Genomic DNA, 13,521 nt, shown 5'->3' with positions numbered 1-13,521 from the left:
ATTTTATTGATGGGAACTGGAATAAAAGGGGTAGTGAATAAAAATGGATACCACTTTTTTGGCAACATTTTTAAAATCGTTTACCCCTTTGATTTTGTGTTTAACGTAAAAATCGATGCAAAATACACTTAAGTCTATTTAGAATGAACCAGAATGTTCTGGTTCTTTCTTTCACTTAGGCCCGTTGTGTTGGTTCCCATTGAGCTACATCCATTACTCAGATTGAGCACAGGCTTCATCCATCTAGGCTTGACATAGCTGATCTGTGCACAGCCATACATTCTCCGCGGAGTGTTCTGCAGAATCGAGCCGTGCAGATTCTGATTGTAGGCCTGCTGCTGGGTGGTGTTCATGCGAGCAAAGCAGAACAGACCCGCCATTTCCCGTTCTCAGAGGTCCTTTTTTTTTTTTTTTTTCCTCCTTTCACGGCGCTTTGACGCTGAGCAGCAGCGGGCAGTAGGAGGAGGGAGAACAGGGAGAGGAGGAGGAGCGGCGGCGACAACGACGACTTGCGGAGCGGCGGAGGCAGGGATCCGGTGTGCTACATCGGGATGAGAGCGAGACAGAGACCCGGGTCGAATGAGTCAGCGAAAGAAACCTCACTGTCTTGGCATTTCTAAAATCCGAGTGATTCGGGACTGACCCTGCCTGAAAAAAAAAATCTAGTCTATATATTTTTTTATATATATTTATTGTTGTCAGATTCCGATTTCCTTTATATTCCGCCCTCCCCTGGTCCGCGTCTGCCATAGCCTAGTTTTGATTTTTCTTTCCTCCGAGCGAGGTGGGAAAAAGGGGGGTCTTGAGAGGCAAAGGAGGAGGTGGATATCAAATTTCATTTTTTAAACAGCTGGGGAAACGAAAACCTAACTTCGGAGACTAAAGCCGTTCGGGCTTCACATTTTTTGAGTCTTTTGTTTCATTGAGTAAAGCGAAGATGTCGGGACAGAGCATTACGGACAGGATAACGGCAGCCCAGCACAGTGTAACGGGATCCGCGGTGTCGAAAACAGTATGCAAGGCCACCACGCACGAAATTATGGGCCCAAAGAAGAAACATTTGGATTGTGAGTATATCTGCACTGTTCACTCCTGGTTGAAAGTTAATACTACGGCGTAGCTGCTCCCAAATGAAACCGAGCTCAGTTATGGCGATGGTGGAAGCTAGGAGAAGGCCTCAAAGCCTCACCGGAGGCTACATGCTAGCAGATGCTGCTCATGACAGGGGGATTATAATGTTTTCACGGCGACCACATGCCTTGTTGATATTCTAACAATGGGTGTTTAATTTGTCTTGACCCTTTTAGTATGTTGTATTAACGCTTAAGTAGTGTGTTCTACTCTTTTCATTACGTTAGTTGTCTTATTAGCTTATCAGGCTACCTGGTTCTGTCTCCAGTACTTGACACATAGCTTGAACGTTGTACATTACAAAGCACTACGTTGTTTCTACGGGTATTAAAATATAAAAAATCCCGATTTGGGTACATTATATGTTTTTAAAAATTGAAAATGAGTGATTGATACAGCTCCTAAGATGGAGTTGGCACACAAATTGATACTTGAGTAAATTACTATTTCACTGCTTTAAAGCAGCCATGCATGCAAGTTATTTTATGACAGGTGTTTGTCAAAATAAATTATTTCATTTAAAAGTTCATTCAAAATAATTTAATGTGATATAAAGATTATGTAGGTTAGAAATTATTAAAAGTACAGCATTTTAAAGTCCAACATTCTGAGGTAATTTCTCTGAAACTAAAAGTTGCGACCTTAAACCAGGGCCGGCCCAAGGTATAAGTTAACATTGTTACCTCCTGTAGCAAGTTTTGGGGGGGGGGGGCGCTTTAAGAAATTTAATTTACACAGTTAGAAAAAAATGCCCAAGTTGTACACGTTTTAGAGAGCATAGTCTGAAAGTTACATATTTAGTCATCTTTTGCTCTTGTTGGCATTCTATAAAACATTTTGTGCACATTGTACTTATTTTGTAAAACATTAACAAGTAATAAGTTATTTCCTAGGATTGCTTGAGCTTGGGTCTTTCATATCTGGATTATAGGCCTGGCTATGCATAAATTCCGTTTTAAAGTAGAGTAATTGTTGTAGTTTAAAGCAACTAATTAGATTGTACTTTTTTTGTACTCATTTCAGCACTTTTGTTGAATTGCTACAAATTTACTGTAATAAGCGCTTTCCCAAGGTTGTTTGTGACTTTGAGCGGAATATATTGGTCTCCCAATAACTCTTATTGCTCCACTGAGCTTCCTTTTCTGAGCTGTAGGCCCCCTTTGCATAAAACTCAAGATGTATCAAAATGCTTTGAGTAATTTGTGTGTTTTGGATACTACTGTAAAACGTTCAGCAATGCCTCTTTCAATTGGATGAATATTATTTGCTTAATTGATTTCAATATGTATGCTAGCAAAATTTAGAAAATAACTCTATGTCTGTACATATTATCGTTTCTGGAAAACTATTATTACTTTTAAGGAAATTCCAAATTTGACTTAGTTAAAAATTGAGAGTGCTTGGAATTCTGAAATTTGTCATTGTGTTTTTTTGTGTTTTTTTTTTTCCCCCCTCTCAACATTGAAACCGTTATTGTCAATGGTCATAAAAACATTAACTAAATTTAAGGAATACCTTTGATTAGTTTTTGTACAAGTTAAGCCAGAACTGAGTCATTTTAAACAGGTTTCAGATTATCAAGATATACATTTTCCCTACTTTATGAAATGCTAATAGAGTACATATCTCTTAACATGTTATTTTTTTATGTTTTCATAGATTCATTTGCTTAATTGTCAAGTTTTATATCATTTCCTTTTGTGAATGAAATGTTCCACACTGGTTCAATGATAAAAAAAAAAAATAGTTTTTTTTTCCCTATGGGACAAAATTTAAACTATGCATTGAATGGTTGTTCTTTCTCAAGTAAGTGCAACTCTGGTGAAACATTGTTAAAGGCTTAATGGAGGAACTTCGTTGTGATGACTTCCTGAAAGCGGCGTGTCAGAAAGAGCAAGAGCTTCTTAAACAGACAGGTTCAATTTTATGGCGTTAAATTGCATAGTCAAATTTCTTTAAAGTCATTTTACTTTAATGCAGCATTAAGTAACATGTTAAACTAACATTTTAAGTTGATTTTGCAATGAAATAGCACAATATGGCTGGAGAATACATAATACTGCCCCTTTAAAATAAGAGGATGTTAAGTTAACCACAACTTTGAGACAATAAAGAAGTTGATTTTAAATGAAAAGCAACATTTAATTAAGTGCCTGATTTTCCATGTTAGTTGATACTTCACCTAGACGTTTTATTTCATTTTGTGCACAATCACTTTTTATCTTTATGATGTTTCAAGCTAGTCTACTGTAGATATTTGTGCTTGATTTTTAAACTATCAAAAAAAAAACAATATAGGAATTGTGGAGCAAACCATTATTTTGAGTGGATTTTTACATAAAAAAAGAGCAAAAATCCACAGACCTGGAATGCATGTCTGATAAATGCACTGTTGTGTGGGTAATGCGATACAAGCTGTGGCTTTCTGCTTCAAATACATGGAGGTGACTGTAAGGACACAGATTGTGGCCGAGGGTTGCGGAAGGCGCTTCCTTTCTCACACGGATCACGGAAGAGGCGGCCTCCACTCGGCACAAAAGCAATTGTGCAATTTTCTGCATATTGACGGTTGCTTGCAAACGCAATGGCGGCAATAAAGGTGGTTTTTGTTGGCGCTCCAGTGTGATGGGTGAAGTTCAGTCACAATGAACCCTGTGTGTTATGTCAGACTGCAAACTCATCACAGCGCTTTGTGGACTGAAACGGCTGAAAGTGGCTCCCTGAGCTGGTTATAATAAGTTATTGTGTTGCTTATTTTCAGCTTGGTGTTGCATGTTGCAGGTTTTGCGCGCGTGTTGCCGCTGAGGTTGCTCCCCAATTGTGAGATGAGTGAATGTTGTCTGACTGTTGGCTTATTCTAAGGCAGAAAGTAGCTAGTTTTTATTTTTTTATTTATGTTAACATATTATTGGTTTAGGTTTTTTGGGGTGGCCGACATGAGGAACTTATGAAAAGTTAAAAAGGTTCTTTTGGGTCTGTGAAGGAAACCCATTCGTCTTCTTATTATATAAGTGAAGAAATGCTTGTCGTCATGCTATTAATAGGTGTGCAAATAAAAGTAGATGAGTGTAGTTACTTTTGAAGAGCATAAAAAATGGCATACATTATCAAAAGTTTTTATTTTCCTTCTGCCTGTTGCAGTAAGCGATAAATCAATTAATCGCATGATAACTTAAAACAAACTCAATAATTTCCATTTGCATGATTTATAATTTTTCTCTTTTATCTCTCTCTTCCTGTCAAAAACTGGTTGACAAAAGTCTTCAGTCTAAGGTTTCAACTAGCTTTTTTTTTTTCTTTTTTTTTTGGGCAATTTTGTTCAGAGAATTCGTTATTCATTTAATTTATTTTGTATATTTAAAAATGTCTTCCAGTTCCAGTGTCAAATGCATTTCAAGTTCCTTGATCTTTGAGAATGTATTCTTGCATGTTATGCCGCTATCATTGTGTTACTGGAAAACAACAATACTAACAAAATAACAACAATATTATTGTTTATCGCAATAACTTCTGGGAAGATTTATCACTCAGCAGAATGTATCATCCTGACGGGTGAAATTTTCTTCTATCTGTAATTGAGTTAAAAACACCTGTAACTGTTGCGTAATATACATGTATTTAAAAAAAAGCAAAGGTAGCTTCAAACAACTTTCAGATATGTTGTGTTGCTAATGCAACAACCAGAAAGGAAATTAAGTAAGCTATAATTTTTTTTTGTTTCTAAATATTTTTGACTTCACATTCTAAAGCTGGAAGGTTTACTGTTAATTTTTCCCCACACAAAAGATAAGAACTTGATAAACCACACCTTTTAAAATGGGTTTAAAAGTTACAATATCAATATAAAGTCATAATTTCTTATCACTTGACTTGAATATTAACTTTGTTATATAACAGCAGCCGGTCAGAGATCTCAGTTTCTTTGAGGACAATTGTTATGTGTTAAATTGTAATTAAGAACACCGGATCAAAAAAAAAAAAAGTTTCTTTAGGTTTTTTTTGTTGTTGTTTTTTTGTTCAACAACAGTGTCTGTTTGTAATCTTTGTTATTCGTCACTTTTGTAATATTATTTCAGTTCATAATGTGCTCTGAATACTTCCTGGTAGAGCTGAAGGTTAGAATAAAAGCGTTGGTTGGTTACCAGTATGGGGTTGAACATGTATATGGAGGTTATAGAAGGATTTACAGATAATGCAGCGCTGCAGCTCAGTTTTTAACAAGACTCTTGCATATTTATCTTGTCTGCAGGAAAGGAAGACTCAGTTGTTTGAGAGGAAAAAATTATGTAGTTTTGGATTAAAAACTAAGCCACATGGCAGTTTTTCATAATTGTGTCCAATATTTTGCCATGTGCATTATTTTACCTTTCTACATAGCTTTGTCTAATAAAGAATGCTTTTTCTAAGGTTCATATTCACTGAATTACTTACTGGAATTATTATATTTCTATTTGTTTATGGAGTCAATTTCTAGTCAGTTTTAGTTTTTACAGTTAAACAATGAAATGTTGTTAAATTGCGTTCCGTCGTTTTGCTAAAGCTTATAATGGCTATTTATGTTTGATTGTGAGACAAAAATGCATTGATGAATCCACAAATCAGACTGTTGGATGCCTCCATAATCAATTATATCAGACGATAAATTGTCCCAGAAATTATTGCCATAAACAATGTTGTTTTTAAGATCATATTTTAAGTGATGTATTGATAATGGCATAATAATGCAAGTTTTCCTCCTCAAATACCAATAAACTTTTAATTTGGTAAAGAACAATTCACACTGGAGCTGGAGGATATATTAAATATCCAAAATAAAACCCACAACAACCAAAAACAAAAAATGATCATAACTATCATTTATCTTCCTACACAAGTTAGCAAGTGAACTGAAACAAATTTGTTGAGACCTTGACTAAAAAGAAACCTTTTTCACATGGTAAAAACTTTCTGATAAAATGCTAAATATTTGCTACTTCTACAGCTATTAATAACTAACGTGTAAAAAATGAATTCTGATATTTGACATAAATTTGCACTCAGTAATTTTGGGATGATATTTGCATACTTTTTTAAATTTTGCATCATTGTGCTTTAACTTTTTTGGTTTTTATTGATTAGGCAGATTATGGTAAATTTATAGTTTGAGGTTATACACGGTTATATAGTCCAACAATTTGGAACAATGTGGACTTAAAGTCTTGAATATGTACTTATAAAAGGTCATCTGGAGCTGCTGCAAAAGGGGGTAGACTGACATAAGTGTGATAAATCAGTGTAATATCAGCCTCCATGGTTATGATGAGGCAGAGCTAAAACTAAGCAAAGACGGTTGTGTCAACCAAGGACAAGTAAACCTACATACATATTATGTTGCAGTTCTTCAACATGATATGAATAATGGTTTTCTATCTGTTTTAGATGCAGGTATTTGGAGCGTGTTGTTTGTTTTTACCTATTTTTATGTAAATCCAGTTACACAGTATTATCTTTACTGTGAGAAAACCTCACCATCTACTTGTATTTTAATTTAGTGACCTGTAAAGGCCAAAGAGAGGCAACACAACATTCATTTTAGTCCAGTTTATGAATTCAGTTTTGAGTTAATGGATAAAGACGGATTTGGGAACGATGACTTGCATTGAGTTTTATCAATCATTTGAATTTTTGGTTTTTGAAGATTTAAATTTGGAAAAATCTTGATTTAAAAAAAATAAAAAATAAAAAAATTTTTTTACCAACGTTCTCCTCAACTCTCCATAGTTCAGAGTGATGTTAGGCCACCCCAAAGCTGCCATTTTGTTTGACAGGCATGTTTTATATCTTCTGTTTATTCGGACTTTGAATTCAGGTTAACTCCATGACATAAAATTGGGGCCAGGCTAAGATGATGATTATTATTATTGTGAGAATAAACTCATGACAATGTTGATATATTGTGAATGAAGTCTTAATATTACAAGAGTAATGTAGTAATATTAGAGGATGAAGTAGTAGCTTTATGAGACTGCAAAAGGTTAAAAAATAAACATCCTTCCAGGCTTTTTTCTTATTTTCTTTAACTTATTTTCTTGTAATTTTAAGACATTCTTCTGGTAAAATTGCGTCTTTATTCTGCTGAAATGATGATAAATATAAAAGCCACATTTTGAAAATGTTTTTGCAGGTTTTTTTTTTCTTTTTTAGAAAAGAAAGTGAGGAGAAAACTCAATTTAATATTGGACCTGGTATGAAAAAGAATGCATACCATATCATCCAGCCCTGTTATATACAGTAGCGTTTAGTCCAATCTAAACTAGAAACGGGTGTCATGTCAATGATTTACAAGAACAAAAAGCTCTCTAATTAAAGAGCTGAATTTCGTACGCAAGGTATTTGTAACGAAAACAATCACTAAAAAGTTTGGTTAAATCACAATCCATTAATGAATAAATGTTTTCTAAAGGGCTGAGTGACATGTTATTCCATTATGTAGGGCAAATTGAATCAGTGTTTGTGTTTTCCATAAAATCGTATTTATCTAGAGCAGTGGTTCCCAAACTTTTTCTCCTGCGCCCCCCCAATGGTTTCCAAACAACCTCTGATCTAGAGGCTGACGTATGCACAAGTTATATCTTAACAATCCAGACATGCAGAGATTGAACCCAAGTAGATTAAACGGTCACCAAACAGATAAACCAGTAACACAACTAGATTTCTAATCTTGCCAAAATGGTCCCAGAGTTTTTTAAACCACTTCCAACTAAAACTCTTAACAAACTCTATAGAAGCAGGTAGAGGCTGAGCGGTGGCCAAAGTTTGATTTAAAGCGAGGAGCTAGTTGAGGAAATCATTAATCGAATGGGCTGCGAACCAGCTGTAAAAGAACACAATGTCAGCTGCTGTCTCCTGACAAAGCCACCTTACCTGACCCGTACATGATTACTGCTCCCAGGTCAAAGGTTAACGTTACGAAGGTGTTGTGTAATTCACTCTAGTTGAGTGTTATTCTGACACCTTAATCACACCATCATCAAGTGTGTTTTACAGATCCACTACAGTCGGGTCAGCAACTTTACATAACAATACCGTCTTCTGCATTATGAATGGATGTTTTTAACAGAGCCACTCCTTGAATGGATCTGACCTGTACGAAATATTCGACCTTGTTGTGGCGTCGTATGGCTGTTACATGAATTCATTTGAGTCTTGTGGATTGATTCATTTTGAAATTATTCCCCCCCTTCCTCCTCCCGGCTCTTCTCGTCTTCGTCATCCTCTTCTTCCGGGTGGTTCAGCCAGCTATGCTAACCGCGGCTACCGCTGCTTCTCTGGAAGGTTATTCTGGCCTACTTGTAGTAGTACACCCCCTCCCCCTCCTCCTTCGAAAAAGTCAAATATAGGACAGAAAGGGAGGCCCATATACTCGGTCGGTCTGATCGCTGCCGTGAATGGCAGGGTCATCTGCGCAGCTGGGGCCCGGCTGTTCAAACTATGATCATTAAAGCAAAGTACGAGCAAAGGAAGTGGGGCAGAACATGAGCGGTTAACGTCCTAATGCAGTGCACTCACTGGTGCCCCGGCCAAGCGGTGCGTCTTCACCATTAACAATCAGACTGGGCATTAACGGCTTCAGATGCAGGGCTGCGTGACTGCTTTCACACATGATTTTCCATTTTATTTTACTGCAGAAAATGTGCTCATTTAACAGTTTTCCTCCATTTTTTTCAAATATTTTACTAGAGCCAATCAAACAAATTACAACATATAATTCTTGTTGTTAAATCTCAGTTTTCAGGTCAATTTTCCATCATTGTAAGCATATTAACAGTACTGAAAGTCATTTCTGTTTCTCTGATCAGGGATTTTTTTTTCTTGCTCATGTTCCAATAAACAGCTGAATGACATCAAACCGTAGAGATACAAAAGATGACTTGAACTCCCAAATCAGTTTTGCGCTTTTATTTAACGGCCTTGAAGAAGACTTAATATTTTGACACCAACTTTGTCTCCATCCCAGTCAGAAGTATGCAGCGTTTTTGTTGCGTTTAAATAGAAACGTCCTGAAATGGGTGTAAAACGGTCATTGGAGGCTTGATTAGATAAAATTCCTGGCCTCAGCCCTGGGAGCCACCCTTTTCTTGTTTTATAGGAAGGGCGGAGCCGCTATCTGCACTCAACATTTTCAACAAGTCAAAAGTAAACGCTACCCACTTAAAAGGAGAATCGAGTAGCTGATACCATCATGTAAAGGTCACATTATCCTCAATACAAATAGAAACTTCTAACCATTAAATAAGACTTTGCAGACTGACATTTAATATGTTGTGGGCCAAATATCTAAGGAAATGTTAAATTCCAACATGTTTTATTATATTTAATGGAAAACAGGAAGTGCTGGCCTGTAAACAAGTTGACGAATAATTATTCTGTACTGATCATAAATGAGTTTAAATGAGTAACAAATAAATATGTTCATGTGAATTATACGTTAACTTGGACCATTAATCAGTTTTCCACATTATTTTATTGATTTAAAATTATTTTTTATTTTTATTAAAAATATTGTTGCTTTAACATAATCAAGGTTGAACCAGCTTCCTAATTAAACTGATGGATTTAACAAACCTGATCATACTGGTTAAAAAAAAAAGTTTAGCTAAGGAGTATTAGTTTTGGTCATTGACAAGTAAAACAATCAGTTGAGTCGTCTCTGAATACATATCAACAAGTCACAGATTGCACAATATAAAACAAAAATATTGCTTCCATAATTATTTTTAATGAATGTTTCATCTGGGTATATCCTCAAATTATGACAAGAAAACAACTTAGATGGAGTTTCTTTAAGAATTTTACCTGAACATTTCAAGCCCTCATAAAATGTTTTCTGCTGCATTAAACTATCACATCACGTAATGCAGGGGTGTCAAACTCAATTTCACCGAGGGCCACTTCAGCATATTGGCCTCCCTCAACGGGCCACATTGACGGTACAAATCAGGAGTTTCCAGGTTCAGCCCTCCAGACTGCAACTTTTAGATGCATCCCTGCTAAAACACATTACAGACAAAAAGGTTGACTTCCCTCATTAGCAGCAACTCAATTCTGTAAAGGCTTATAATGAGTAAATGATCCAGGTGTGTTAGAGAAGGAACGCATCTAAAGTTGCAGATGGTAGCTCTGGAAAACTAGACTTTTCAGCCCTAGCATAAATGTATGAAAATACAATGTTAAAAATAAATTAAACAACACCTTATATTGTTAACGCTTTGGAGCATCTGGTTAGGAAGCAAATTCAAAACCTTTGGTTGAAATGGCGCGTTAAATTCAAGTCTGCATTACAGACCAGAGAAAACTAAAGAAAATGCAACGTTGTGTTAATCCATTTGAGGAGCCGGCAGTTTATCTTGAGGAAATAAATGACGATGCAGAAGTTAATTAGACTGTAACATGCGCAGTGCGCTGCTCAACCACTGCGGAAGCGGCTCCGCCGCTGCGAAGAATTAAAAACCGCGGGAAGTAACTCATCCAGAAGATTTAACGAATGGAGCCTTCTTGGTGCACGTTACCCAGGAGAGCGGCGTTCTGGAGGAGCGTTGCAGACGTAACATCTGTCCGTTTCGGAGAAGCGAAACCGTGCAAAAAAAATGTAGATACATTTATCTGCTTAATTTGTGTTGGGATCTGGATTCACGGTGAATATTAACTGAACCGCATAAAATGCGAATAAATAGCCTATAATATGATTGTAATTTCACGGATAAAAATAGTACATGAACGATTTTTTTTTATGTTGTCGGTCAAGATGACGGATAACAAAAAAAGTCTAGCGCGACCTGCCGCCCTGACACCAACTCAAACACATCTTCATTCACTTGCTTGTAAATAGATTTTTTTTTTCTTGGACGTTTTGATGTTAACTTGTCGATGTCTCAGTTTTATTCGCTGGGAAAATCAATAAGCAGCTTAAGGTAACTCTGCTGCTCTCTAGTGGCGAGAAGCCGTAATGATGGTTGGTAACAATTGGAATGCATTATGGGAGATGTAGTTTGTAGTCAATTCATGCTCAAAAACTAAGTCAATCATGGGCCTATAAAACGCTGGGGCGGGGGCCACATAAAATGACATGGCGGGCCATATGTAGCCCGCGGGCCTTGAGTTTGACACATGTGATGTAATGCATGACTGCTTTTATAATTGGCAAATATCTGAAATTGTGATCATAATAAATTTCAAAGGCTTGTAGGCATAGAAAACGTGTCATTTGAGGCAGCAGATTTTACTATTATTATTATTATTATCCTCTGGTAATAATCCTGTCAAATAGGCTTACATTTATTTTGTGTGGTTGAAGATTTCTTTATACGACAGTTTTTGTGACTTAAAAAATGGAATCCATAATGTGATCAATCAGGTTTTTTTTTTGGGCGGAAGGGGGGAGGGTCCCATTGAACACAGTGGGGGAAAAAAAGCACATTTTTAATCAAATCTGCAAAATTTGTTTAAAAATTGTATTTGTGTTTCTGTAGAAACAGAAATATTTGAGGCTTTGAGGATGAAGCCTTCAGGGTTTCCAGGTGTTTGCATGTGTTTAGTAATAATTGCAATTTTAAATTGCTATATAACAAACACTGAAGGAGAGGTGCAACTTATTTTATATTAAATGGATTCCACTACAGGGTTTTTCATATATATTTGTTTTGTTTCCAGATTTGATCCACTGCACCAACGAGATGAACGTGAACATTCCCCAACTGGCCGACTCTTTATTCGAGAGGACCACCAACACCAGCTGGGTGGTGGTGTTCAAGTCGCTCATCACCACACACCACCTCATGGTGTACGGCAACGAGGTAAAGCATTCGCTTGCATCATCACCGTCACACTAATCCCCAGAGTTTAACCGCTCTTCTCCTCTCGCAGCGTTTTATCCAGTACTTGGCTTCAAGGAATACACTTTTCAACCTCAGCAATTTTTTGGACAAAAGCGGCCTACAAGGTAATGCTTCGAGTGAAAGGTGTTGAATATACTTTTCTTTAGACAAGAAGAATAAAAGCTAATTTATTTTTTGTTGTTTTTCCGCGGCGTGACGTTGAAGGCTACGACATGTCTACGTTCATCAGAAGGTATAGTCGGTACCTGAACGAGAAAGCCGTCTCCTACAGACAGGTCGCCTTCGACTTCACAAAAGTTAAACGAGGGTAAGGCTGAACAAACTGGGAGTCTCTCCTCTGTTTACTGCGGTATTGTCCTAATGCAATCTTGTTCTTCATATCTTGTAGAGATAAACTGGCCAATTACTAAACCAACTTTTGCTTCTATTTCTTAAAATTCAGTCTTTTTATTTTTGTTTCACCAACAATCCACCTCCAAGTAATTTGTCGACTGTGACAATTTAGTAACTTGAATATCAGAATACAAGTCTTATTTTTAATACATTTTAAGTGTCAGTTACATATTGGTTAATTCTAATCTTATTTTATTATCAAGGGGAAGTACCTTAGCTTGTTATCAGTGCTTGCTTACGAAAAGTGAACCAGGAAAGGCCTACACCGCACGCACATGCAAATTTTGTACTTTGCTTGCCTCTACTCAGAGAGGCTGTGATGAGAAAATGAAACAGAAAATTAAGGAAGATCAGTAAGCCAAACTACCAGCATTTGTTAAATGTTTAAAATATGTTAAATTTCCTGTTTACTGTTGCATATTTGTAGATCTGATTTTAACAACAATGATAAAGTTATTAAAGAAATTCCATGTATTTCCCTGGTCCCACTTTATTCAGTCTTATGAATACAAATATATATACAAGGGGTGTTAATCAACACCTTTATCACAATACGATGTATCGATTTGTTTGGATGATACAATGTTTCTCTCAGTCTGTCACGATACGATTTTGTTTAAATTGTGATCGATATGCCATATATGCCAATTCAGTCCAATAATTTTCATACAGCTTTAACAATTTACAAAAACGATTCAAATGTGATTTGAACGTCTTTATTTCTATCTTATTTCAGACATCAACTGCATTCCCACAGTTGATGTCTGAAAAAACAATCACTGATTAATCATTTCAAGAGTAACTTCAGATCCATTCAGGATCCATTCACTTCAAAGATGATGGTCCCCTTTTGAAAATTCACAAGTTTTTTAAGTGATATATGATTGTATATAGATTTAGAAACTTGTCCTGGCTGTGAAATTCACAAAAAAGTAGAATCATCTGTATTAAATTAATATTGTTACTTTCCTAAATTTGATTTCTTTTTTTTATTTTTTGCCTAAAATATTTTTTCCTAAAGACAGACGTGGTGATTTATTTATTTATTGTTGCCAAAATCACTTTCTCATCAAATATCAAAACAGAACGACAGTAGGTTGCAGGAAAAATTATGTTTTTACTT

General features: G+C 36.1%; 1 protein-coding gene across 12 annotated transcripts in view; it reads left to right on the top strand.

The window, feature by feature from the left end:
• Nucleotides 1–285: 285 nt before the first annotated feature.
• picalmb (phosphatidylinositol binding clathrin assembly protein b) overlaps nt 286–13,521 on the top strand; it is a 30,448-nt gene continuing 17,212 nt past the window's right edge. For 3 of the 12 annotated variants that reach the window (XM_081614135.1, XM_017308148.2, XM_081614136.1), the window contains exons 1-4: nt 290–1,067; nt 11,821–11,963; nt 12,034–12,109; nt 12,210–12,312. In XM_081614135.1, the coding sequence (XP_081470261.1) occupies nt 938–1,067; nt 11,821–11,963; nt 12,034–12,109; nt 12,210–12,312 (452 nt within the window). In that variant the 5' untranslated portion in view covers nt 290–937. Of the gene's footprint in view, nt 1,068–11,820; nt 11,964–12,033; nt 12,110–12,209; nt 12,313–13,521 lie in introns of all 12 variants that reach the window. The other 9 variants (XM_017308146.2, XM_017308144.2, XM_017308145.2 and 6 more) reach the window with 6 other exon arrangements.

This window comes from Poecilia reticulata, chromosome 13, assembly GCF_904066995.2.
Source record: "Poecilia reticulata chromosome 13, P_reticulata-male-v2, whole genome shotgun sequence".
NCBI classification, from domain to species: Eukaryota; Metazoa; Chordata; class Actinopteri; order Cyprinodontiformes; family Poeciliidae; genus Poecilia; species Poecilia reticulata.
This window is presented reverse-complemented; position numbering and strand designations above follow the sequence as displayed.